At 46.3% G+C, this 27,343-nt stretch overlaps 1 protein-coding gene across 3 annotated transcripts; it reads left to right on the top strand.

Annotated features, from left to right (window-relative positions):
- The first annotated feature begins 5,017 nt into the window (after window positions 1-5,017).
- zbtb4 (zinc finger and BTB domain containing 4) lies at window positions 5,018-25,743 on the top strand. Of its 3 annotated transcripts, none has more exons than XM_048236031.1 (2): window positions 5,018-5,115; window positions 16,838-25,743. In XM_048236031.1, the coding sequence occupies exon 2, from the start codon at window positions 17,269-17,271 to the stop codon at window positions 22,291-22,293; it is 5,025 nt and encodes a 1,674-aa protein (XP_048091988.1). In that variant the 5' UTR covers window positions 5,018-5,115; window positions 16,838-17,268; the 3' UTR covers window positions 22,294-25,743. The 3 variants fall into 3 exon arrangements, with proteins under 3 accessions (XP_048091988.1, XP_048091990.1, XP_048091987.1); XM_048236033.1 differs by lacking the exon at window positions 5,018-5,115 and adding an exon at window positions 10,730-10,906; XM_048236030.1 differs by lacking the exon at window positions 5,018-5,115 and adding an exon at window positions 11,863-12,137.
- Window positions 25,744-27,343: the final 1,600 nt, after the last annotated feature.

Genomic DNA, 27,343 nt, shown 5'->3' on the forward strand with positions numbered 1-27,343 from the left:
TGCGCTCTAAGCGCATCTGAAGCTGAAAGGCTCACACACGGCTTTATATAGACTGCACGCTGCGCTACAGGTTTACACAGTCATCACGGCAGGGGCTGAACAGTCAGAAGGCGGGCTTACAAGCTCTGTAGTAAAACGATAATTGGTTGTTCAAGAAGACATCATGAATAATTCATTCAAAATCACGTATAGCCAATCAGGAGTCACGTTTTGTCTTCAGCGAATAGAAATAATAAAAATCTATGACACAACCATGAACATTGGCGTGATTGGTTTATATACATCAAAGGTGGGGTTTCAGTAACTGCTAAGATACAAAGTTATGAATATGCAACATTTTGAAAGGCGATTCGTCAGTTTTCTCATTAATATATATTGATTTATAGCCATTCACCAATAGCTTTCAAGGGGGGCTGGCGTAGGAATGAAATTCGTTAGACCCGCCTGACTGCCGAACATTACCGATTTCTGCCGAACTATATTTTCCCCTCTGAGCAAAAATAAAAAAAATCCGCGTTGTCTCGTTCGTCTTGCTCTGGATCAGCTACGACTCTTGGAAAAGAAGCTCGCGCGCAGGGCCTAATCAGCACTTAGAAGAATGAACGAATATATATGAAGAAATATGTGTAATCACAATTTCAGATTTCTCAGCTTTATATCGTTTTTCTTTGCTCTTTTAATTCGACCATCAACTGATTTTTTTCTTTTTAACTTTTTGCGAAATATACGGGAGTATGGATAAATCCTCGGACTCGAGTGGAACCACTACCTGGACAAGAGGTTGTAATGGCGGTATGCATATTTGGAAAGTCCCCTGAAAGCCTTCTTCTTATAATCAAAGTTATATGATCGGTTTTTAATATAAAAACATAGACATTGTCATCGTTTTGATATCAACATCTTAAAATATTTGCATTTTAAGTGACTGGGTGTCTATTTCATTAAGATACGATATTTAGAAAAAAGGCCACAGAATCCTTAGCGTTAACACTGGCCAGGGGCTAGTAAGGCTGCTAGCATTTTGGTCTGTGTTTGGCTCGATTGACAATGCGCTATTAGGATGTAACGTTAATACTTTGACTTAACAAAAAGTTAGTAATAAAATAAACTGCCTTCTCCATCTACGCAAGTAAGCCGAGGTGGTGCTTTAAGTTAGCTTACTATTTGTTATGTTAACTAACGTTAGCACTAATCAAAGCTAAATGTGCTAACAGAGAACGCTAACGATAGCCAGTTATCGATAGCTAGCTAACGGTATTTTCACCTGCGTTGAGGCAGACCATTTTTGTAATGTTTATGTAACTAACTAATTGTTTCGTTTGTCTCGGTTAACCCGAGACCTGGATTAGGAACGCAGTTTATTTAAAGTGGTTGATGGACTGTTGTAGCGAACAGTCACCTTAACGTTGAGTTCATTTATCTTTAACGTTACAGCTCAACATGGAAATATGGCCGCCAGTTGGGAATATCAGTTGTCTATACGATGGTATGTAACGTTAGTGTTGGCTAAAGTGAACAATAGACAGCGTTGTCTTGTGTTCAAGAAAGCGTTTTAGAATGAAACATTGATGGGAATAATATAAGGATGGGGCAAGTACGTAAATACACCTAGGTTAACAAACACAAGTACCGTTCATTATTGATTATTTGCAGGTTAAAGTAAATTATTCACCTCCCTAACGTTAACTTTAGATCATAAGCGGCTTTAGAGTTCCTCCTTGCTGGCTAATGTAGGCGCTCTACATGGCTGCCTAATAGCATCCACACCATATAGCCCAGTTGGTAACGTCTAACGTTAATTCCAGGAAGGCTATTGCTAGTAAATTTTATGTAGTGAATTACGTTAAAGCATTGCCTGTGTCTAGTCGAATATCGTTAGTTTGATTGTGGATGTCTAAAAACTGCCATCCTTACACAGGGGCAAATGGCTAACTAGCAAGCTAATTTAGAGACGCCTGAACAGTCCCCATTTAACGGTGGCGATTTAATCATTGTTTTAAAGTGAAAAGTTACAATCCTCTATTTTGTTGTATTATTATTATATGATGTATATTGTGTTATACTTATTTTCGGAAATGGATAACGGTAAATGTTAGCTGTGGGTAACCTTAGGCTACTTGGAAGGCAACTTAGCCTGGCTCACTGTTAGCCAGTTTGCTAAGGTAGCATTTCTAATGTTAGCTGCTAGTTGTCTTTGCACTTCGTTTCATTTCTGCGCTGTCGCTTGGGCAATTATGCAACTTAACGATAACATTGAATGAAACAAAACGATTCCTTGGGTTTAAAGCAGTCAAATGTACCTACGTTGCTTTTAGAAAGTTAAACCATATCAATAAGCTGAAATTAATTAATGGTGAAAAGTCAACGTTAAAACTGAACCTTTTGCCATGTGCCACAACATTAAGTTAGGTGAATTCCTTGATCACTTAATGTTATCGTTTAGGGTTTGTTACTGAGTACAACGAGGGATCAAATAGGCAAGCAATTGTTTTGAAACTTGCCGGCAACATGGCGGGTTAGTTCAAGATTGCAGTTACACAAATGGAGTCTTATTAACCTGGCTTGGTGAAAAGGACTCCGATAGCAATAGCAGTAGACGTGTTGGGCGGGTTCTTGACTATGAGGACGAGCCTTTTGGATTGTGTAACTCTGGCTCCATGTTGGTCAACGATACCTTATTAGCGATGTTATGTACAGCGAAGACGTGAATCTGTTATTTTATGGCACAATATATAGCCTGAGCCTATATCAATAGTGTACCATTCTAATGTCAGTTGGTTTATAGTTTGTATGAACTATAGTCTTTGTTTTGAGCCCTGACTTACGACCAAACCATACGAGCTATGCGTTTGCCTAATCTTATGGCACAATATATAGCCTGAGCCTATATCAATATTGTACCATTCTAATGCCAGTTGGTTTATAGTTTGTATGAACTATAGTCTTTGTTTTGAGCCCTGACTTACGACCAAACCATATGAGCTATGCGTTTGGCTAATCTTGCTAGCCTGTTGTTTTAGCAATACAGATAGCCTAGCTTAAAAGTCTCCTGATATACATAGAATTCTCACCGCGTTTACGCTACACAATACTATAATCTTGTATACAACTTGGAAAAACCAAAAAGTCCCTCTAGGACAATAGATAGGCAGCAGTGTTCGTGTAACGTTTGCAGTGGAGGGATTTCCTGCCTTGGAATCGCCCAGCTGAAAGTTAGCAGTCAACATTTCGAGTCAACCTCTTGGTTTCGAAGCAGTGATTGCGAACTTCTGCCAAATCTTGTCCAGTGAGTATCACTATGGATAACTTTGTGATTTGTGATATTGGTTGTGCATTTAACATAACCATTTGATATGTGAAGATTCGTGCCCTTCATATTTTGTATGTGTCTTTGTGTCTAGGCTTAAGTTACTGTTTCTCAGGTAGGCTAACTTCAAGCTAAAAACGTGTAGCCCTTTCCTTGTGTTATTCTGTGTAACACATAGTTCAAACACACGGTAATGTTCATGAAATTGTAAATATGTATATACTTTAATGGTGGTGTTAATACAATGTAAGTAGACGTGGTTCCATCACTTTATGCTGTAGTTCATCGTATAATCCCCCTTGTTTACGTGAGTGTAAGTAGACGTGGTTCCATCACTTTATGCTGTAGTTCCTTGTTTACGTTTTTGCCATAACACACATGCAAATGTATAAGACAAAATGTAATAGTATTAATAAAAGTTACTAAACCAGCATTTTCTCTCATTGTCTTTTATGTGCCCCTGAAATATGTATTTGTCTCACAATCTGTCCATCCACCTAACGTCAACAAGTCATCTAAATCTGAATAAGTGCTGTAGTTTATGAAAATGATTCACGTTCTCCTAACTTTCTATTTGGTTGACTAATTTTAAAAAATAAACATAAATTGATGGTACATAGTTACCCTTCCTGGCACATTTGCAAGTGTATCTGGTAATTAATACAATTTCAATACAAGTTTAATTAGACATTGGCTGTATCTGGCGCCAGCGTTTTCTTCATTGAAACATGTAAACATGTCAACTGACCCTAGTGTGTCTATGGTCTGTGCCTGTTCACTTACTTACACCCAGTGGAAATTCATGGTATTGCACACATCGAGTTGACTTTCGCAATGGCGCAAGTTCATGTTCTCGTGCGCCGTCTTGTGGTTAAACTGTCCCTGTGAGACCAACAATGGTTAACACCAAGGTGGTTTCAGAGATGCCTGGTGGTAAAAGAGTTTGCTCAACAGAATGACCTAGAGTCTGCTGGGATGAAAGTAAAGGCCCCGATAAAATGAGTAAGGGATTAACTTCTCTAACGGGAAAAATAAAGTTATCTTGACTTGACTTGAAAGTGTGATGAGAAATATATATTTAGGTCTTAATTCCTTCCTAAATGTGTCTTTTTTTATATATATATATATATATAGAACTGATCAGTTTACTCAGGCCTGACTTTGAATTTTAATTCTCTTCTCATGATGGTCAGTTATTTGAATTCATTCCTTGCAAGATTATTATAACTGGCCTTCACTTGCAACTTCAAAATAATTTGACACAAACAGTGATATTACTACATTAGTGTCTGATCTCATAACCATGCATAAACCTATCAAAGGGGTTATGAAGAATGAGGTGTGTTAGATGAATACAATTACACACTGATGTATGAACACCACCTTTTTAGATCTGCGCTATGGGACAACTGACAGGTGTTTTTTTTTTTTTTTTTTTTTTTTTTAAATGTGCACATGTGAATGAGCATTCATACATGTTTGTACATCTAATGTAGCTGTAATGTGCAGTGTGTATGGGCTTTAATATGGCAGCAACTGTTGGCTTCATTTAACCATGGGAGCTCTTGGTGGTGGTGTTGTCTTCCTGCCTGTGTGTGACAGGCGGTGAGCTGGCTCGTAGGGAAGGGGGCTGTGGGTGGGTGGGGGGTATGAAGCACAGAATCAAGCGAACACGAAATAAAGAGGGGGAGACTAGCGGAGAGAAAGCCAGCTGCATAGCTTGCGTCGCTGCAGGAGAGACATGAGTGGCTCCATTTTGGTTCTGGGGACCAGGATACCTTCTAAGAAAAGGACGTTTTCAATGAAAGGTAAGTACCACAGAGGAATGAAATGGTTGTGGGTTGTGTTGCTTGTGTAATATGGTCAATAGGCATATCCTGCGTCATTTAGGCCACTATGCAGTGCTTTAATATGTAAGATGAGATCTTGAGGAGGGTGGGGGGGGATCAGACAAGGATCCTGGCAAGCAACAGCACACCATAGATGTAAGCGCTATCTCAGCACAACATTAGTGACAGGAGTTTGTTAGTTTTAATTTAACTCTTGTGTTCTATTTCAGTGGCAAAGTATTTTGTTCACCATCAGGCAGTAGGCCATGACCCCTCCCTGTGCCCAGACACTTCCTGTGTCTGTCCCGTTGACAGGCTATTTATGACCTCTGAACTTTGTACTCTTTCATACATCCAAACACTTGGGGAAACTGCATTGACCTTGGTATCTAGAGACTGTTATAATGGTATTAGTCACATCCCATTGGAAAATCATTATTTGAGATGACGGATGGGCTCGAGCCACACTTGACTCTTGTTTTTCTGGCCTGAACATGCAAGTGCCACACGAGTTTGTGTCATCCATTTACATTAACAGTACAAGAAAAGAACCACAAATAAAATTGAGCTATTTTCCATTCCAGTTCATCTTATAACAAAGCCTTTTATTACCCATACAGCAATCAAGAATTGGGCAAAATGGGCAATGGAGAGATTATGGTAAAACTGCTAATTTGTTTATTTACCCTAATATGATCTATCTTAAATATCATAATCAACAGAGCCCATGATGAGGCATGAATAATTAAAACATAAGAAATTAATTTATGTGTAAAAAAAACGAACTGCTTTCAATGAAAACCCATCTCAGAGGTAAATGAATGATAGAGGGGAGGGCGGGTGTTGAGAGGGCAGAGGCACTCTTGCTCAGAGCGATCGCTGGAAAACAAACGAGGCCTTCAGCCGAATGGAATCCCAGCAGGGCCGGGAAAGGAGTGGAGGGAATGTCCTGTTCCCGCTGGTGTTTGTTTTGATGATGTTGCCGTTCTCCGCAGCGGCAGCAGGACGGCGCTCAAGCCCCCCCCCAGGATCCCTGCACATCTCAGGAGATTTATTGATCAGTTGATTCAGTTTTTGTAGTTGTGAGTGTGAATTCTTCAGCTTTTGTTTTTTAAAGTCTTGTTTTTTGATTAAATGAAATCCATCTCAAATCTTTAAATCCATTTTGTTATTATGCCTGTACAGACATGAAAACAATGTAAGAAGTAAAATTAGCTAGACTACACAGTGTTTTATGCACTTGCTTAGCAAAATCTGACATAATTTACTAATGAAAAGACTCATTCATTTATCATGTACGTAAATCACAATTCTGGTCTAAGAACTCATGTTGGATGATGAGTGTAAACCTTCATTGGGGACCAAAACTATGTTAAATGGAGTAGTCTTGAGCAAGACTGGAATACAATAAAATAGCATATAGTGATAACCTTGGGGCAAATGTCAAAGTAAATCATTACTTTAGGCCACTGACAAGGCTAAAAATGTCATTATACTTCTGTGATACTGTGGAGAGGGCCCTTACAGATAAACCAAAATAATTTTAATAAGGCAAAATGTGACTGTCCTGTATGTAAGATATTGTAGGCTCTGAGGCAGTCAAAGAATCCGAGGCACACAGATGAAGTATAAGTTAAAAATCTTTTATTCTAATGGATACACCTACGCATTTCAACTCATAAGAGTCAGGGGCCCTCGAGGAGCCCAACCCAGCACTAGGCTTCTCCTCTCTTCAAAGTAATTTTAACTTTGTAAGTGTACGGAAAGGGTAAAGGACTGTTTGTGCCGTCAGTACATTAATTAGTCATTTCTTCTTCCGATCATCGCCATCTTGCTAGGAAGAAGTCTATGTTTACTGAATGGCACTTAAACTACTGTCAATGGACTTTGATGTAGCAATCTTGCCCCTAAGGTTATCATATATGCTATCTTGTTGTAAATGCATATTCCAGTTTTGCTCAAAACTACTCTGATTAACGACAGTTTACACAAAAATAGACCCTAAGTTGTTCTTAGATAGGAGTTCTCCTTCAAATGTGAGGGAATGACTCAGAATGTATTATATGACTTTTACAAAAACACAGGTGTACTGGCAGTTGGGACGTACAGAGAAATACACATACTATGCACACACAATCAGGCTGTGCACACAGGAAGACTGTCCAGTCCATAATGTTACTTTGGTGAATAGTTCAGAGTCTCTTTCAAAAGGAAAAAATCTAGGGTGCTAAATTAATTGCACTTGATTCCACCTCCCCATTTCAATCGGCTTAGTATTAATCTCTGCTCTCTTTGGAGAGCGCCAAGTCTGGACTTGGTCAATGCCATGGAGGGCCTTTCTCTTCCTCCCTCCCCTCCCTTCTCGGCCAAACTCCTGAGTCCCATTCTCTCTCCAAGTCTGTTTTTTCGTCTCTCTCTCTCTCTGTCTTTCTTTTTAGCCACCATCTGATAGTATTTTGGCCCTGGATCTTACCTGTCCATGCCATAGGCTGGCCACTCTCTTCTTTACTTCATTAGACACTCGGATACCAAACGCTGGATGAATAGACTCCTTCCTGTACACACTCTTCTGCCCCCCTCTCTTTCTGTACTTTCTTTTCAGTTCTTCCTTCTCCTGGGTTGTTTCTCCTTCTGGCTTGCTGCCACTGTCTCTGACCATCTGCCTGCTTGTCTTTCTCTTCCTTACTCCCCTGTTACGTTACGTTAATATTGGATATTTTTGCCTATTTTTCTCTGCTTGGCAAAGAAGTGATTTCATTTTAAGACTCTTTTAAGATGTCTCACTCAACCTTTCTCTTGCTCTATTTTATCTTCAGCGGCTCCCTTTTAGAATCCCTTGTTCCATCTCTCTCTCTCTCTCTCTCTCTCTCTCTCTCCCTCTCCTTATTCTGGCTCATTCCATTTTTTGCTCATGCATCTCCTCGTGCGTTGCCTTGAAGTGGGTTCTATTTAAAGAAGCAGGATGGGAAAGGCACGGCTGGGGTGTTGACGACGACGACTATGATGGCGGCAGCAGCAGCAGCAGCCATGGCAGCCATGACGACAGCGGAGGGACAGGAAACGCGCGGTGCCCGCTCATGCAGACAGCGAAAGACGCTCATACATGGACGCCATGCGGCCTTCGCGGGCCCTCGTACACGCCTGTGACTGTGACTCTGTTCCATACCGCAAAAACAATCCTCCCTCTTATCAGACAATTATGCCCCCGACACCAACTCCACCACCGCCTGCAAATGCACCTCCCCAACTCCACCGCTGCTACCACCACCACCCGGCTCCACTGAATGGCGCACATACACAACAGGGCATTCACCACTGCCTCCACCCTCACTCCAACCCCCTCCCTCCACCCCGAGCCCCCCTGCATTCTCTTCTTTCTCTCTGGCTCACCAGTACAGCATGCCTGAGTAGCTGCCTGGAGATGAAGAAGCTAATTAATTTGATTTAGCCGTTCTTTCCCTGGCAGTGGAAAAACTAGCCCCCCCCACACGGCCTCACCCCTCCGCCTGCTACATCCCCCATCATCGCCACCACCCCCCGTATCAGGCACCCCTCCCAGATGATTTTCCACCGATCCGTTCTATGCTTGCTCCCTCTCTCTCTCTCCTCTCTCTCTCTCTCTCTCCTGGCAGTTCTTGTTCCGCTTCCCTCCTCTTTCACTCACGTCCTTTTCCCCTTGCAGAAAATACTCTTCAGGCTTCCCTTTATGGACGACAGAGACAGAGATTTTTTTTCTGGGGAAAAAAACTATCCTCAGACATGCCCAGTCCTCTCTGCTGAGTTACTTTACCCTTTGGACCTCAAATCGTTAATGAACATAACCCTCCCTCCCTCCAACAGCCATCATTGACAATATGTTTATTCCCCCCCCGTGCGCCTTCGCAAGCTGTCCAACATAATACCGGCCAGCGTGCGCGTGTTTGGCTCTCTCTCCTCTTCACAATGGGGGTCGTGAATCACCTCCGACCTCTTTTCACTTTTGCCCATTTCCGTCATTTGATGCTCTAATGTATTCTCTCTGGGGCCTAGGCCATAGCGACATCCTGAATGGTCGAATATGTTTGTTTGCGGGTGAAGGGGAAACATTGAGAGTCACATGGCTTCGCTCGTTGGCTTTTGTGTATGTCAATGATACAAATTGTTCTCTCTACTTACAACTATAGGGCCCAGTGTGAGTTCTCCTCTCACGTGACTGCAAGCACCACCATAGTTGACCACTAGAGCCAGCCAACACCATTTGCGGGTCCCTGGTGGTTTCATCACACATGCAACTGTCGTCTAACGATAGTAATGGACTAGTAGTGCAGGTCGACGGTCTCCTGTGACTTATCACACGGAAGCAGCCTCCATGTTCGCCATGTCCGTCACAGAGGGAGGGTGCTGGAGCAGTCGGTGCGTTATGGTCTAGTTAACCCTGTTAACCGTACCTGTTTCTCCTTCATGCTTGCCGCTGCCCCTCTGGGCTCTCACTCCCTAACGTGCCCCCCATCCCCCACCACCCACCCACCCGCCCCAAACCCCCTGAGCTCCACCACCTCTCCCTCCTCTCTCCACTCGTTTCCCCAGATACTCACCAGGAGGCCTGGTCTGACCAGCCCTGCATGTCTTTTCCTCTTTCACGCTGCGGTGAGTCTGCGGCCCACTGCCTCACTAAGTGTCCGCTGACCCAGATGTCATGTTCCAGAAAAAAAAAACAAGAAAAAAAAAAACAGTAGTATGCAAAAGTGTCCGAAGGCTGATGCACGTCTATGGAAGAACATTTTCTTCTTTGTTTTTGTACAGAAAAGGTCAGTAAAACAGAAACTGACTGAAAAGATGGAAGATGGAATTGACCTGAAAGTCTCATGCTGGCGCTCGTTTTTCAAACTGGGTGGAGCGGAGGGATAATAATGACCATTTGAGTAACGTCTGTTACTGACCGGGGGAAAATTATTCTCAACTGAAATTTGGAGGGAATAATTTGCTGATCAGCAGATGGTTTTCCATTACTAAATCCCCATTGCGGATAGTGGTGATCTTTTTAGGAAGAGCGTACATGAGTGTGTTGCTGAAACTTCTCTGGAATACAGAGTTGGTCGCTGGCTTCGTCCATGGGATAATTCAAACATGTGTAAGCTAGACGACTAATGCAGTCAGTGTCCAATCACGGACTAATGCTCATACACACTCCATCGCTCCTCTGGAGAAAGAGTGCACTGGGAGGAAGAAAAGTGGGGAAAGCAACAAAGTTCCTCCAAAAGCCAGAGAGGTCATAGGAACAACACCCAATCCCGGCGCAGTTCCCATGGAGACAAGTCTGCTGGGCTGGTGTACAATGAGGAAGACGGAGAGAGTGAGAGAAAGAGAGAGAGAGAGAGAGAGAGCAGGAGAGGAACGTGAAATGGGTGGGGGTGCTGGTGGTTGAGGGTGGGGTGGGGTGGGGGGCAAAAATGCCACAAAGAATGGAGAACAGAAAAAAAGAAGGCTTATGAATATTCCAACGGTCACTCTTCCTCTCGCTGTCTCTTTCTGTCTCTCTCTCTCTCTCTCCCCTCTTTCTCTCTTGCTGCCCTCCTTCTCATCTTCTCCTTCGTAGTGCCTCTTCAGTTTTTGCGGTCTGTAGCCAAGAATGCACATGAGCCACATCCAGTCATGGCATGGCACTAAAGGACAGCAGGGCTGCTCCATTAGCCCAGGCTTGGCTATCAGAGGCTGAAGGGGACCATGTAAGTACCATACAAGGCCAGAGGCAGGGTCCTGTGAATCCATGGCTATGGACCCTTTCAACAAGGTAAACAAAAACAATGCTTGAACGTTCTATTTGGGCCCCAATCTACTTCCTCTGCATTAAGATAACATATGGAATGTTAAAACGGAAGTCTTGTGGGGCCAACTATGATGCTGATAATGGAACTCTCTTGAAAGGGTCCATACCATAGCTGACCTGTCCCATCCAGAGGCTCAGCCAGGCTCGAGTCAATAGTGTGAGTCAGAGGCTGGAGACATGACCCCAACCTCGTTGTCCCTGGCCCTCTCTCTCTCTCTCAGCCGCTTTGATCTCGTCCTCGAGTCCTTTCAACTTCACTTATTTAAAGTGTAGTGCTTCCACCCTGGTATTGTCTGTCGGTAGTCTCACACACACTGGACTCTGTCTGTCTGTCTCTGTCTCTCTCTCTCTTGCTCGTTCGCTCCCTCCTGCGCTCTCTTCCCCTCTGCCTTTATCTCCTCTCTCTTTCTGTGTCTCCCAGTGCCCAAGCTTTTTTTATGTTGGCACAGCTCCTGTTTGTTTTCAGCCATTTTGGGGACTGGCAGTGCTCGTAACAAACTGCTTAAATGGCGTCCTCTCGCTCCCCCTCCCTCCCTCCCTCCTACTCCCTCTCTTTCCTTCTCTATCGCCAGGCTTTGTGTATATAAAGTAGTGTGTGCGTGTATGTGTGTGTCTGTGTGTGAGACAGACTGTGTGTGTGTTTGTGAAGAACAATACTTCCAAATAAAAAGAGGATTGGAATCAGAATAGAGTTGGGGAGGGTGGTGGTGTGTGTGTGTGTGGGGGCAAGGGGGGGTCGTTGATAAAAAAAAATTCACTTGCCAGAAAAAAGTAGAAAAAGCACCCAGAATCATGTGTCAGCGGCAAACTGAAGTGAGAAAGAGGGAGAGAGCAGGAGCAGGCGATAGAGGGAGAGAGAGAGACGAGAGCAGGCGAGAGAGGCAACGCGAGAGAGAGAGAGAGAGAGAGAGAGGGGAAAGAGGAGGGGGGATAGAGGGAGAGAGAGTCAGAGTGTGAGAGTCGTTCCTGCCCTCTGTCTCTACACACTGCTTGCCTGTGTGTGTGAGTGTGTGTGTATGCGTGTGCGCATTTCTCCCTGTGCTCTCTCTCTCTCACACACACACACACACGCAGTCCGGCGCACACAGAAAAAGGGTGAGCGAGTGAGCGAAAGAGAGAGAGGGAGAGCGAGAGAGAGGGGGAGAGAGAGAGAGAGAACACATCGCAGCCGAGATGCAGCAGGAGGTTTTTCGAGGTACGTTGTCTTGTTGTGTGCTTGCCTAGCCGAGAAAGAGAGTGAGTAGAGGGAGCTGTTAGCAGATTTGATTGTCTTCTCTCTTTCCCTGCTAGGTTTCTTGCTTACCCTATCACTGAAGTACTGCTGCTGCTGTTGTTGTTTTTGTTAGCATGTGTGTATGTATGTGAGTGTGTGTGTGTGTGTGTGTATCAGCTTATGCGTGTATATGCCTGTGTGTGCGTGTGTGTGCTAATGAGGGCCTGTCTCCCTTATCCTCCTGTCTCGCTGGCGAATCACGCAGTTCTTTTTTCAGGGCCGATGACTCGCACAGTAATTCTGGCAAAATACGCAGAAACTTCTTTGTCATTCTTTTTTAAAAATACGGACACCTCCACGCTGATCCGAGCCACTCCGGATCGAGATGTGGCGCACGTCATAAGAGACATTAGAAATGACGTGGGTTTTGTATTTTGGGGAATCTTTTTTTTTGTTGTTGGTTTTGCTCGGCCTCAAACGGGTCAATTTCAATCAACTTATCATCACAATAAGACAGTGGCAGGTTGCACATCAGACCTGCACATACTTGTTTGTTGCAGCTCGAGAGTCTTTAGAGTGAGGTCTTTTTTCCGGGTTTTTATCCTGTTTCTTCAGAGGCTGCTGCGTCATTAGGAATATCCTTCATATGTTTTGCTTTTCTTTTGGTTGGGCTCGGTGGAGGTGGTGGCGATGGTGGGGGTTAGTGGAGTGGGGAGGTGTTGTTGCTAAACCTTGGAAGGCATACTGACGTCACGCAGCCCTATTGCTATTTCCTTAGCCCCTTGCACTTGCGTTCCTGCTTCTCTGTTCTATAATCAGGTCTCTCAGAAGAAAAAAAAACACGCTTCACCAAATCTAACATTCCTCTCGCCTGCTGTGGTGAGCTCTCATTCTCGACACGAGAGAAAATCAGCCTAAATGATGCCTGCCAGTGAAAGGGTCAGAGGTCAAGTTACGGCAAGGCTGGTCGTTGAGGGAAAAGCCGTGCGTTTTCCTCAAAGTAGTTTCACTCTGCCTGTAAGTGCTCCACTGGTATCCCACAAGGGGTAGCCGACACAGGACACACCAGCCTGTGCCATTTCCCCCCATGTGCCATCTGCTCCGGTTGATGCATGGCAAAAAAGTCTGACCAGATGTACTGGCCAATTTTTATGTAAGAAATAGTTAACTGCATTCTGTGCCATCCAGCGAGACCACAGTACTTAGGCCAGGTTGCCGAAGCCACATTGGGAATGATTTGGGGGGAAATGACTTCCAGCGGGGTCACCATCAGGATACCATTCCCACTTTCCCTGAATACTCCCCCCTCTTTTCGCTCCTCTTCTGTGTTCTACCCTCTCACAGACTCTTCCCATGATTCCATTACAGCAACAGAATTATGGGAATTACTTGCTGGGTTGAAACCTAACAGACCATGGAAAGCAACACATTTGACATGGGGGAGGCTTACTGGAGCTCCGACTGGCATGTAAAATCGCAGCAGTACCACAGTTTTGCCAGAGGAAAAAGTCACAGAGATATGCTGCGTAGGTTCTAAGAGACAAGGAAACCATGAAATCCATACATGGAGGAGTTGTGTTTAAAGTTACCATGACGTAAACCCTCCCCTCTATACAGACAGACACGCACACACACACACACAAACAAACCAGCCTTAACCACCCAACTCCCCTCCTCTCTGTCCTCTTGTCTATCTTCCTGAAGCCCAACTCTCTCTTCATCCATCTCCCTCCCCTTTTCCAGGTCCCCAGCGCTGATCTCAGCTGGCTGGCCCCTGCTTCAGTCGTGTTCTCTGGCCGGGGGGTTGTGTAGAGTTCAGGCCTCTCATAAGTGACCAGCCCACATCCATCCCCACCTTTTTTTGTGTGTGTGTGTGTGTGTGTGGAGCCCAACCCCTTGCCTTGAAGGCAGGCGCCCCTGGGCTGCCCACATGGAAACAGGCAGGGGCTCTCACCTCTCCGTCTCTTTCGTCCAGACCCGCACCCCTGGTGGTGCCCTGTTGTTGGGGCAGCGTGAAACTTTAGCCCATTAACCCCATGCGAGTGCCCACACACACTTCTCTCGTTTCACCTCAAAACCACTGGGGAACGACCAGAACATTGTATGTTGTGAAGTGCAACCGCTGTGTGAGAACGAGACCCTGTTTTTGGTTGGATTCCAGCCATGTGTGTTTTTTTTTTGTGTGTATGTGTTTTTGTGTGTGTGCGTGTGTGTTGTTGTTGCTGCTGCTGTTGAGGAGGGAAGCAGCAATTTTTTTAAAAACTAAACTTTCCATTCTCTTTCTCTCACCTAAAATCACAAGGTCTTGTGCATCTGTTTGCATCGCTCCGAAACCTCACCCTGCATGTGTTTCATTTGTTTATTTATGATATTTGTTGTTAAATGCTGTCTTCCTCTTTGCCTGTGAATCATCAAGAAGCAGACCACCAAATTCTCGTTTCCCCTCATTTTACTTTACAGGAGTCCCCAAAGCTCTGATGGATGTGGACTGGCCCTCGTTATTTTTTGGGTGTGGGGGTGGGTGGGGGTTGGGGGGGTTAGTTAGGGATTCGCCATGCTGAGGCTTAGATGGGTGTGTGTGTGTGGAAGAGTTGAGGGGAGAAAGGGGGGAGCATTTCTGTATCGGGTGGGGTTGAGGGGTGTGTGGGAGGGTTGTGTGTGTGTGTGGGGGGGGAGGCACAGAGAGATGGGGGTTGAAGCCTCTGTCACGCTTGGCCAGCCTGTTGTGTGGAGAACTGTTTGTAGAGAAGCAGTGCATGCGTCACACATGCACACACACACACACACACACAGACAGACAGAAACACGAGGCGTGGAGATGAGTGCGGGGGTGGCAGACGCATTCTCCCGTCAGCGACGCAAACACCAGATGAAATCGTGACATTTTTAGCCCTCGTCGTGTCTGGTTATCTCCCCGACTGACTGCCATTTAGATCACAACAGGTGCACGACAGGGCCAGTGTAAATCTCGCCATATGTTTGGGCAGCATGGCACACACACAGACGGCCCTCTCATTAGCATGAACTTCCTGCTAATTTGTCTGGGATATCCGCACCTTTGTCAATAGCCTCTTTTCTTCCTGTGTGTTTCCCTTGGCTCCAAATGGAAGCGTGTCACTGTCAACATAAGAGCTCATTGCTGATTGGATGGATCTGGTGGATTTGTTTTTTTTTTTGTACACACCGAATGACTGGATTTTTTAGATGGACCTACTTCTTCAGGCTTGTTAACCCTTAAAGGTGTAGGTTTTTGAACATTCTAAGTTCCGCAACATTTGAAGGTTCTAAAATTCTATGTTGAATTCAATGAACCCAGATATTCTTTAGAACGTTCATTTCCCAACATTCCCGTCACACCGGTGTGACGGTACTCCTTTAAGGGTTAAAGACGCCTCTGATTATCTCTGTTGTGCCCTCTGCTTCCTTTTCTGCCTTTAGTGCTTGCTTCCCAGCATCAGTAGGTTCCTAGTAACCTGTCGACTTGAGGAGGTTGTTTACAGGCAAAAACCTTTGCATGTTTGAGAGTGTGTTCTGCCAGTGTGTCTGTGTGTTCCTGTTTGGAGGCTGGCTTGCTCTCTCGCCCTTTTTCACTCTCCCTCTCTCTCTCTGCTTCTTTCCCTCTCTTGCGTGTTCGCTCTCTCACTTGCCCTCTCTTCTCCCTCTCTCTCTCTCTCTCTCCCTCCTCTCTCCTCTGCAATAACAGTGCTGACCTAGTTTCTGTGTGTTCAGGGCCGCTTGTGGAATTTTACAGAGGCCTGCCTGCCTGCCTGCCTGCCTCTGTGCCTGACAGAAAATGCAGGCAGAAAAGCATGACTGGGGAATTTTTTCTATGGTTGCATCGTTAGTGCCATAAACCTGGGCTGATTAGACTGTTTTAAAAATAGGTATATTTGGGAAAAAATCACAATAAGATGCCATTATATAGGGGTGGCTTTAGAGTGGCGTGTGCGTGCAGCGAGGGATTCTTGCACAAATGTCCGCAGCATTTTCACTCTACGTTGTAATGGAAATCGCCATTGCTCATTCTCTCAGGCCTCACTGCGACAGAGACGACCGGATGCACAGAATGGAAAAACAACCCCCCCTTCACACATACACACACACACACAGAAATGCTACACACCTAATCCTCCTCCTACCACACACATGTACACACGCACACCTAAGGTTATCGTGTGGGTTCCTAACAAGCTTAAAAAATACAAACAAATATATATACAAAAAATACAAATATTCCAAAATCCAAACCGCACCACAGTAAACAACCGTTTTGTTGATTCGTTTACAAATCGGATCCTATATGTCTAGGTCTCTACTTCCGGATTTTCGTGATCACACTGGAGCAGTGCTCCGCACCTCTCAGATTCCTTATGCAAGTCCTGTCTATGCCAAAATGCAAACACCATGCTCCTTTCCCCTATCTCTGCCCCCTCACCCAATGCCCCAACTGAGCAAGTGCCTGTGTGCGATTAGCATAGATCTTTCCCCCATTTTCTGCTCTGTCTATTTCGGCACGGTCTTGTGCCCTGTTTTATGGGCAGAGAATTTTGCCAGCATAACATATTTAGATCATAGTCACTGTCACTGTGCTCAAATGCCTTCTTAATATGACCTTGAAGCACTTTCTGTTTCTGTGTTTTTCTTCGCCCGCGTTAATCCTTTTATCTTCTTATCCTTTTTAGGTTTGGGGGTAGGGCCATGGTGTCCCAGGTGGAGCTATGGGACCCCCATCATCCCAGCAGGCTTCTCTCTGAGCTGAATCAGGGGCACTCGGACGACCTCAGCCTGCCATTTGAAGTCACACTCGTCGCCGCTGACAACACAGACTTCCACGCCCAACGGAGCATTCTAGCTGCCGCTTGTACCACCACCGTCTATCATCTTCCCTTGGCACCAGCACTACCTTGGATACTTCCTTTTCATCCATCACCACTCCTGGGACAGAGAGAGTGGTGGTGCCCTCCTGCCTCCCGTCTGGGGCGCTGTACGGCCTGCCGGACCACAATTACGTGTCTCGCATCTCCCAGCGAGACCCCAGAGTTGCCAGGCATCTGACTGCAGCCTGGTGGTGCCTTTTGGCCTTTTCAGATTGAGGATTGAGGAGCGTGAGCAAATGAAAAGCAAAAAACTGAAAGGGAATAGGATGGGGGAGGAGAGCAACCGGGCAGATGTCGGACAAACGACAAAAATATCTCTCCGCTTTCCCCTCAGCGCTGGGTTGCCAGTCCCCATGGCACAAAACCACTGCCCCATTCCTCTTTCCCCAACCTCTGTTACGGGGCATGACACAAGCCTGGCAGAGGGCATGAGGAAAATGGATTCCCTCACGGACAAGCAGCTGCCCCGTACGCCAGTAAAACACAACAACTTGCCAGCCGCTCCCCGCTCCTCTGCTTCTTTCTCCTCCTCTTCCTCTCTCATTGATCTCTCTGCATCAGTCAGGAAGGACTCTAAATCCACACCACCCTTTCCTGCAGCTGGTCCTGATCCCCATTTTCAGAGGCCCCCCGCTGGAGCAGCGGAGGGCTGTTCAGGGGACGCCTCCGGGGGGAGCCTCCCACATGGCACTAACCCAGAGCACTCAACGACAGAGACAGCACATATCCTTTTCAAACTGAGCACCAAGGCCTTCCAGGGCCAGGGGGCGAGGGAGTCAGAGAGGAGGATGGACCACAGCTCCAAAGGCAAACAAGCCGATGGAAAGACCCCACGGAGGGAGCTGAATGCTGCCTGCCCGGGTGACCCCCCTCCTTCTCCTTCTCCCCCTCCCCTCAGCCCCCCTCCTCCTCCCCCTGCACCGGCTGCTCCCTCTCTGCCTGGTGATGCCTCCCAGGAGATCCTGAAGCCGGAGCTTCTGTGCGGGGTGTGCCACCGCCTTTTCAGCACCGCCTCCTCCCTCACCGTCCACATGAGGCTGCATCGCGGCAGCCGAGCCCTCAGCTGCCGCCACTGTGGCAAAGCCTTCATCCATAACAAAAGACTACAGTCCCACGAGGCCATGTGCAAGCAGGCCTTGCCAGCTCTCCCCATCCAGCCCAAACAGGAGCCCATGGACGAGGGAGAGGAGGCAGGGGAGCGGGAGGCAGGAGAAGAGGTGGGAGTGGACGAGTCGGCTGAGCCAGGTCACATGACCGGAGCTGGCCGGAAGAAAGGACGTGGCTTTCTGGGGCGCCACCGAGTCTCATTCCCTCATGAGGAGGGGCTGATCACTGAGGACGATCACTTTGCCAAGATTGTGGACGGTCACATCATATACTTTTGCACTGTGTGTGAGCGCTCCTACATGACCCTGTCCAGCCTCAAGCGGCACTCCAACGTCCACTCCTGGCGCCGGAAGTACCCCTGCCACTACTGCGACAAAGTCTTTGCCCTGGCGGAATACCGCACCAAGCACGAGATCTGGCACACAGGGGAGCGGCGCTACCAGTGCATCTTCTGCTGGGAGGCCTTCCCCACTTACTACAACCTCAAGACCCACCAGAAGGCCGTACACGGCATCAGCCCCAGCCTCATCTCCAGCGAGAAAACAGCAAATGGAGGCTATAAGCAGAAAGTCAACGGCCTCAAGCTGTACCGCCTGCTGCCCATGCGCTCCCAGAAAAGGCCCTACAAGACCTACAGCCACTCGATGGTGGACGGTCTGTTGCCAGATCCCCTGTCTTTGGACTGTGCTCTGCCGACCAACCTGGGTGAAGGTGAACTGCAGGCCCTCCTCGCTGATGCTCACCCAACGGGCCTGAAGGCTGACCCAGATGCATTCCCCATCAGCTTGAGTCTGGGTCAGGATGAAGTCGGCAAGCTGGCTGCTGCCCAGGCAGGCATGCCAGTGAGCGGAACAGAGGGAAATATGTCCGAACTGGGGCCGGCTGGTGGCAATGGCAGGTCTCCCAAGCCTCCCAAGGGGGACTGCAGTCCGACCACAGCTGCTTCTTCGGTCATCACCTATGGACACAGTAAGCCGTCCGTCATCGTGCATGGCACAGCGGTCTCATCTTCTGTAATTGTTCACAGTAATCAGATCTCAACTGGTAGTGCACAAAGCCCTCCAAACAGCTCCACCTCCCCACTGCCTAGTGGGCAGCCGCTGGTAAGAACTCAGCGGTCAACAAAGAAACTCGCACAAAAGGAGTACACAGACACCCACAGGGATATGGGCAATGCCTCAGAACCCACAGACATCACTGAGAGCAAACAAACAGGGACAGTGAAAGCTCATCACAAGGCGCGCAAGTCGCACAGCAAAAGTGACTCTCACTCAAGTAAGCCATCCAGCCACGGCGCCACGTCCGAAGCTAAGGGCACGGGACCGCTGTGCCAGATCACTGTGCGTATCGGGGAAGAGGCTATTGTCAAACGGAGCATCTCTGAGACAGACCTCATGAGGGATAAAGACCTTTCAGCCAGCAAAGCCAAAAAGGGCGATGCCTCCGCAGCTGAGGAACAGCGGGAGCTGCGGCACACTCATCACCACCGCCACAAACACCGGCCCCATAGGAGCTCCAGTAAGGAGGAGGTGGAGGGGGAGCCTCGGAAGAAAACCCCCAAGACTCTGACCAAGGTGAGGGAGTATTACTTCCGTCAGGAGGTGCGAGAGGAGGACAGTGATCAGGACGGAGAGGACAACCTCTGGAGACCTTATTACTCCTACAAGCCCAAGCGCAAAGCCCCGCACATGCAGAAGGTGAAAAGCTGGCAGCGCAAGCTACACTACAAGCGATCTCTGAGGCGGACGCTGAGAGGTGAGAGACTCGCAAACCACACAGACAATCCAGTAGAGGAGGAGGAGGAGGAGCTGGAAAAGCCAGAGGATGATGGGGTGGACGAGGAAGACCAGGCACTTAAGACAGAGGAGGAGGAGAGCGACATCATGCAACAAGATGTTGTGAACAATGGAGACGCACCTGGTCCTTTGAAAGAGGATAAAGACACTGTAGAGGAAGAACAGAGCCTGCCAACACCCGAGTTGCCTTCCTCCGACTCAAAGCCCTTCCTGGAAACCTCAAAGCCATCATCCACTGACAAACAGGACCGGAGCTGGTCAGTGGGAGGCACGGCAGCAGAGTGTGGCACTTGTGGCCGGTGGTTCTCCAGCGTGAGAAAGCGAGACAAGCACGAGCTGACACATTTGATGGAGTTTGTGTGCATGCTGTGTCAGGCTTCATTTCCCTCCCAGTCCAAGCTGGAGGAGCATCAGAAGACCCAGCACCCCAAACCATGTCTCAAGAGCCCCCCTGCAGACAAGCATGAGGCAATGGAGACAGATGCCAGCAGTGACCAGGCTAGAGACATCACAGAGAAGGATAGTCCAACTCGAGTAGGCAGGAAACCTTTCACCAGGAACATCTGTTCGCATTGCAACAAGGTGTGCAAGACAGCCACAGCACTGAGTCGCCACCTCAGGAGGCATGAGTTAAGCAGCCCAGCCATGGCAGCGGAGGCCCAACTGAGCATGCTCAGTGTGAGCCCAAAACTGGCAGATCGGTCTCAGAGCGAGCCACAAGAGACCAACAGTGACCATGTGCAGGCAACGCCAGTCATTAACTACACTACATTAACTACACCACAAGAGCAGAAGCAGGTGTTCGCTGAATGTGTTAAGTCGTCTAGTCTGAGCCAACCTTGTGAGGCCCAAGTAGAGAAGCAAATGCCAGAGGCCTCTGATGTCCCAGAGGCGGTGACCATCGACAGAAGTCCCACAGTACAAAGCCCGCAGCAGAGTGTACAAAGCCCCTCTCAGATTCCACAATGTACAAAGCCAGCCACCCCAGACAGCCTCCCCAACTCCGCAGCAGATGGCCATAGGTTTTTGTCATCACCCAATCTGCACAGTGTTTTGGTCCTAAATGGAGCAGAGTGTTTAGACTACAGAACACCTGAAAAGAAAAGCCTGGACGCTCTTGATCAGAGGATACGCAGTCCTGCACAGAGACTGACAGAGAGGCCAAATAGTTGCTATTCTGTCATGCCAGCTAAACCCCAGGTAAAAGCTGACAATGCTTTAGCCATACACCTGACAACAGACCCCAGCAGGCTGGCAAATGTAGAGCGTGAGAGCTCCTTAGATTCAGAGAAACAGGGTAAAAGGGGACCTCTTATGCTTTTTAACAATGCACAAGAGGCCCAGGATCTCAGGGTCCCTGCCTTGTCCTGCAGTCCTTGCGACAGCGAAGCACAGGACCTTACCATGCCAACCATCCTGGCCAGGGAGAGAGAGAGGGAGAGAGAGAGGGAGAGAGAGAGGGAGAGAGAGAGGAAGTGGGAGAGGGAACGGGAGAGAGAGAGGGAGAGGGAGAGAGAGGAGAGGGAAAGGGAGAGAGAGAGGGAAAGGGTGAAACACACTGTTGGGCTGTCCAACTTCCAGATGGAACAACAGCACAGGGAGCAGGAGATGACTCTACTGGTGCCCAAAGAGGAGCCAGTGAGCCCGGCGCCATCTCCAAAATGCTCCGTCGTTCAAACCACTACAAGCCACCCTTTGCATAGGCGTTCAAAGTCACCCCGGCATTCCCCAAGCGCGGCAGATCTGGCTCGGGCGAAACAGGAGGCGCAGCAGTCCCGCCGGCTCGGCCGGCAGGGGCTCATATTGCCAACAAGTTCGGCGGGGGGCAGCGAGCGCCCCTCGGCCCACGCTCTGCTGCTCCCCAGGGTGTCTGAGGAGAAGCGGGAAAGCACTCCCTCCAGCATTCCTGGGGAGCCCCAAAGGGAGAACAGAGGCTACCCCATCCAGGACTTCCCTTTGCCCTTGATTATGCCCGGAGGCTTTCGCACTGGGAAAAAACAAGAGGACAACTTTCTCATGTCTTACCCTGCCGGGCCCCTTCCCTTTGCGTCACTGGGCAAGATGGTTGCTCCAGGAGATTTGGCCAAACTGCCCTTCTACCGCGACCCATACCCTCTACTGTGTGCCCCGCAGCTGCTAGCCTACCCCTACAATCTAGCCACCCTGCCGATGGCCTTGAACATGATGGGGGCATCTGGGGACAAGGCTGAGCCCCTGCCCTTTCTGCCTGCTCTCTTCAACTATGCCGCGGCCACTGCTCCTTACGCGGGCATCGCGCCACATACCTTGATGGCGAACCCCAGCCTCTATGGAGGCAGCAGCGGCAGCGGCAAAAAGAGGGACAGTGCCAACCCATAGGAGAACATTCTAGAGTCTGCATCTCTAAAGGAATATTTAAAGAAATAAAACCAGAAGACCAAGCCTTTTGGCAGAGGACTTACTGTTATGTTTTTTGCTTTGTTATTTTGTTGCTCTTTGGTAAAACTAACAGCACTTGACAGTCCTTGCCTCTCTTTTTGTAAAAGTAGTCATGAGACGTAGGAAATTTTAGAGAAAGGGGGTAAAGGGACGAATAGGTCTTTTGGAAGGGCAGTGAAAGTTGAAGAGGAGGCATGAGAAGGGAAAGACAGAAAGTCTTGCTCTTCCTCCCATCCTCTCTCCTCCTGGTCAGATGTGCCTCCTGCACACCACTCCTTTAGTCACATCTTTCTGTAGTAACTGTAGAGCTTGATTGTTTGTCTTCTCAGACTCCTTCTGTTAATAACTATGATATAATAAGAATATAACAGCTAACAGGGTGTGTGTTTTGCGACAGTTTAGTTCAGTATGCTTCCCACTGTAGCCGAATAATTATAATAATATTGATATAATGAATAATAATAATGATGATAATGATATGAACACCTCAAATGCAGGCTAAATGTATTACGAAAGGAAAGGGATAAGCTGGTTATGTCATTCTGCATAAATAGGGTCAGATAGCAAAACTATGATGAGTGGATGTGGTTGTACCAGAGGGTGTGTGTGTAGTGTACGTATGTATGTGTGTGTGTTTGTTTGTGTGCGTGCGTGTGCCTGTGTGCATAGATTTGCACGCGCATGTGTGTGCCTATTAACATATGTGGCTATTCTCAGCTATGTAGGTCTTGATCCATTCCATAGAGATCTGAGGTATGCACGTCATATCATTCCTATGCTAGATGGATTTGCCTCTCGTAGGTCTTTTTAAGTGTGTACATTAGATGGTACCCTTCCACTGTCAGGCTTTACAGAGTAACTGAAGGCTGAAAGTAAGTCTGTGCCTGATTGTCAATAACTGATGCCTCTAAAACACTAACAAAAACCTCGGTGGCCAGGGGACACAAATCTATGTTGACTGAGGCCTTTTTTCAGCATACCACAAAAATCTGGATCAATCTTTCATCCTACTCTTATAGGTTACAAGAAAACAGTATGCAGCTTCAGGCTTCACTATCTTGAACATGTATTATATACAAACTGGCCAATAACCAAGAGTTAGAGCAGTTAGACTACCTGGTTCCGGTACTTCTAGTCTTCTTACTATTCATCTCATTTCTGTGGATTTTAATGGCATAAATAATTAGCCTACACAAATATTGACCTTATAGTTAGTGGCCTTCCGTTCCCCTGCTCCCCCTGGTGTCCAACCAAAGACACACTCTTTTTTGACTTGGCTGAGTCTGAGAGCATTTAGGCAGAGGAAATGAGGGAGAAAGCAAGGGACAGTCAGAAAGATGGACAGATAAAGGTACCTGCCATGGGTGTCATTATAAGAGTTTTCCTGAAATCCAAAAAAAAAAAAGGAAAATGTGACAATAGATGGACTGATCTCCCCCCTTCCTCTATTCTTGAGGGCTAACAGGGAGAGCTCCTTTAAGTCTAACCTGACCCAGTCTGTAAGTGGCAGAGATGTTCTAGAGAATTCTGCCATGTCCCAGACTGCGCTTCCGTTAGCCATTAGCAGCTCCTCTCTTCCCCTCTGCTGCGCCATGGCGGGGACAACAGGGATGACGTCAGTCGATCCTGACAGTGTCTCAGTAGGGGTTGGGCTTAGAGTCCATTGTACTGGAGTTCCCCCTAGATGCCTGCTGGGAGTTTTTTTCTGTTATGTATATCTCTCTGTGATTTTTATACCAGATAATTTGTTTTGTTTTTGTTTAATTTTTAACCCCTTTTGGTAGAAGGACAAGGATTCTGCGAAAAGGGTTTTTGAGTATACATAAATATGAATGTAATTTTAGTCCTGAGGTTGATGAAGATCATAAGAGAAAACACTATGGTAGATGGAATAGAATCTGTTTTCTGACTTGAAAAAAAAATAACATGTAATGAACCATTATGAAGTCTTGGTATATCTACAGTAGTCTTAGCAACATGACAAGAAACTTGGGTTCAATATTCACAACGCATGAGCAGCACTTGCCTACAGCATCTCCTCTGCTATTGTCAACACAGTCTCAGCTCTTCTTTTCCCCTGAAACTTCAAACTACTACTTTTTTTTCTTTATCACTTGATCACTTTGCACCACATCCCTTTATCGCCCACCCTCAACTTTTTATATATTTTAAATCTAAATACCAAAAAAAAGAACAGCTGCCACTTTTTTTTGCCTGAATCAGTATGGAAGCTGTCCAATTCTAGGCCGCCCCCTCTTCCTCCCTTCCTCCCTCCTTCCATCCCTCTCTCCTCCCGCACCTCTACTGCCCTCCTCACCCCATTTCCCCCTCTCCTGGCCATTTCCAAAACATTTTACAGCTTGCCTTTGAAGTGTGAGTGCGTTTGAAAGCGAGCGATGAAACCGCAACACTGTTCGTTTCCGGAGGGTACAAAGCACAGCCTGACCAATTGTAGAGGCCGACGTGGGTTTGCTTGGGTGTGGTTACAAGCCTTTTGTGTGTGTGTGTGTGTGTGTGTGAGAGTGAGTGAGTGAGTGAGTGAGTGTGTGTGTGTGTGTGTGTGTGTGTGAGTGAGTGAGTGAGTGAGTCAGTGGAGAATAAAAGAAAAACCAAAACAATCACCATATCCCTTTGGGGTTTGCCCTGTTTTTGGTAGGTCCTTATTTGTTTTGCGTTGCTTTGAAAAGGCCTTCCCTACCTCCCTCAATCCCTTTACTCTAATGAGATAAACAAACAACAAAACAAAAATAAACTACAGGAAAATACAGAGATATGTATCATGAATCCATTTGTTTGGCCAAAAAAAAAAATCAGTTTTACAATTTATTCTGAAATCATTCCCATACCATATTTTTTGCCATGTTACATTCACAAGTATCTGACAGAGAACAGAGAACCTGCCAGTTCAAAAAGTTCAGACGGGATTTTGTGATATGGTAGTCTGTGCTTTACTGATTCTTTTTACGTCTTGTTCTGGTAATGATATTTATGTATGGCCCCACTGAACATGATTGCCTGCAGAGTTGGGGTAACTTGAGGTATCAAACAAGAGTGCTGACACTCTGAACACGCAAAGAGATTGACTTTAGTTAGATGAATGTGGCTAAGTTGTCAAGTTTCGTATACATGTTAATGTGATACTGTGCCATAGTTTTAGAAGCCTGCACTGTAGGGCTTTAAAAAGTATGTGTTTTTGATGACTTTGTGTTATTATTTAATGCAAAGGCTTGTAGCCACAAAACACCCAAACAAGTCCACAACTTTATTTTTTTAATATTACTCCTCTCATTGGTTTTTCTCCTCTTTATCTCTCGTTCTCTGTCTCTCCCTATCTCTTTCTCTGTCTCCATGCTACAATCATATGAATAAAGTATTAACCTGACGACCCAACATAAAGAGGAGATCTTATTTCTTTGCTCTGTTATAGAACAAAGCTATTTAACTCTTCAGCAGGGGAGTTTTAAACATTCTAACAAAAGATTCTGTTCTGCAACTATATAAGGTTCTAAAATTGTTGAATTCAATGAACCCAGATATTCTTTACAAGGTTCCTACTCTAAGTCAAATGTTAAATTCCATGACTTTTCCCTGACAAAAAACCTGAATTTCCATCACTTACTATATAATTATTGCAGCTATTCCCCAACAGATTAACATCCAGCTTGACTCAACTTGACTCACTGTATTGCAAAATCATGTTGGTTTATGCTTTACAACATTGGGAAGATCAGACCTTATCTGACATAAGATTCCACACCACTTTATGTTCAGACCATGGTCATCTCCAAGCTGGACTATTGTAATTCACTATTAGCTGGCTTACCCGCTTGTGTAATAAGATCATTACAGTTGATTCAGAATGCTGGAGCACGCCTGGTCTTCAATCAGCCAAAGAGGACACATGTAACTCCTCTCCTAGTTACTCTCTATTGGTTCCCTATAGTAGCCAGAATTAAATTTAATCTCTCACTTTAGCCTATAGGACACTGACTGGATCTGCTCCTAGTTATTTTAATTCAATAATCAAAACGTACATCCCCAACCGCCCACTGTGGTCTTCTGATGAGCGTCTGTTGTGTCGACCAGTCATAAACGCTAGGTCTAATTCAAGACACTTTTCCTCAGTGGTTCCATGTTAGTGGAATGAGTTGCCCAGTGCTCTCCGTTTCTGTGATAGTTTTGGGTCGTTTAAGAGGGGTCTAAAGACATTCCTGTTCAACATACATTTAGTTCTTTAACCGCTTCTTATAATATTATTATATTAAGCGCTTCTTCTTATTATTATTATTGTTTTATTTCTATTGGTCACCAGTGGTCACCTACAGGCCAACTGAGCAGCTAAAGACAGAGTTTGCAAGTGAGTCAAGGCACATATTTGCACGGTCACATGTTGGCCCTCATCTAGACGCACCTTTACCCTTCTACACACACACACCCACTTGTGTTTAGCTGGAAGAACAGAATAGACCCTTTCAAGAGAGTTCCATTATCAGCATCATAGTTGGCCCCACAAGGCTTCCTTTTTAACATTCCATATGTTATCTTAATGCAGAGGAAGTAGATTGGGGCCCAAATAGAACGTTCAAGCATTGTTTTTGTTTTTATTGTTGAAAGGGTCTATAGCTTGTTGTGTAGAGGGAACCTGGTGTTTCTCTCTGGCCTCTGTAGTCAGATAATTTCCAAATGCAAAAGTTCTGTGAAACGTGAAACACATGAAAGGTTAATAAACAAACTGTGGAGCTAGCCTCTGGTTTACCCTTTAAAAATGCTGTCCTTGTAACATGGTCTCCCTCCCACTAGAGGGCGGTGTTAAGTAGTGCACAGTCACACATCACTGCCATTTTCTGCAAGTGGTATTGTACAATGCTATTTGCCCAAATGCTAGAGGGCTCCGGGACATGAAAAATAACCCCTTAAAGATGATTTTTTTGGAAAATAATTAATAAATTGTGACATACATTAATTATACCACAGCCTATTACAATAAACC

This window comes from Alosa alosa, chromosome 24 (genome assembly GCF_017589495.1).
Source record: "Alosa alosa isolate M-15738 ecotype Scorff River chromosome 24, AALO_Geno_1.1, whole genome shotgun sequence".
Lineage (NCBI taxonomy): Eukaryota > Metazoa > Chordata > Actinopteri > Clupeiformes > Clupeidae > Alosa > Alosa alosa.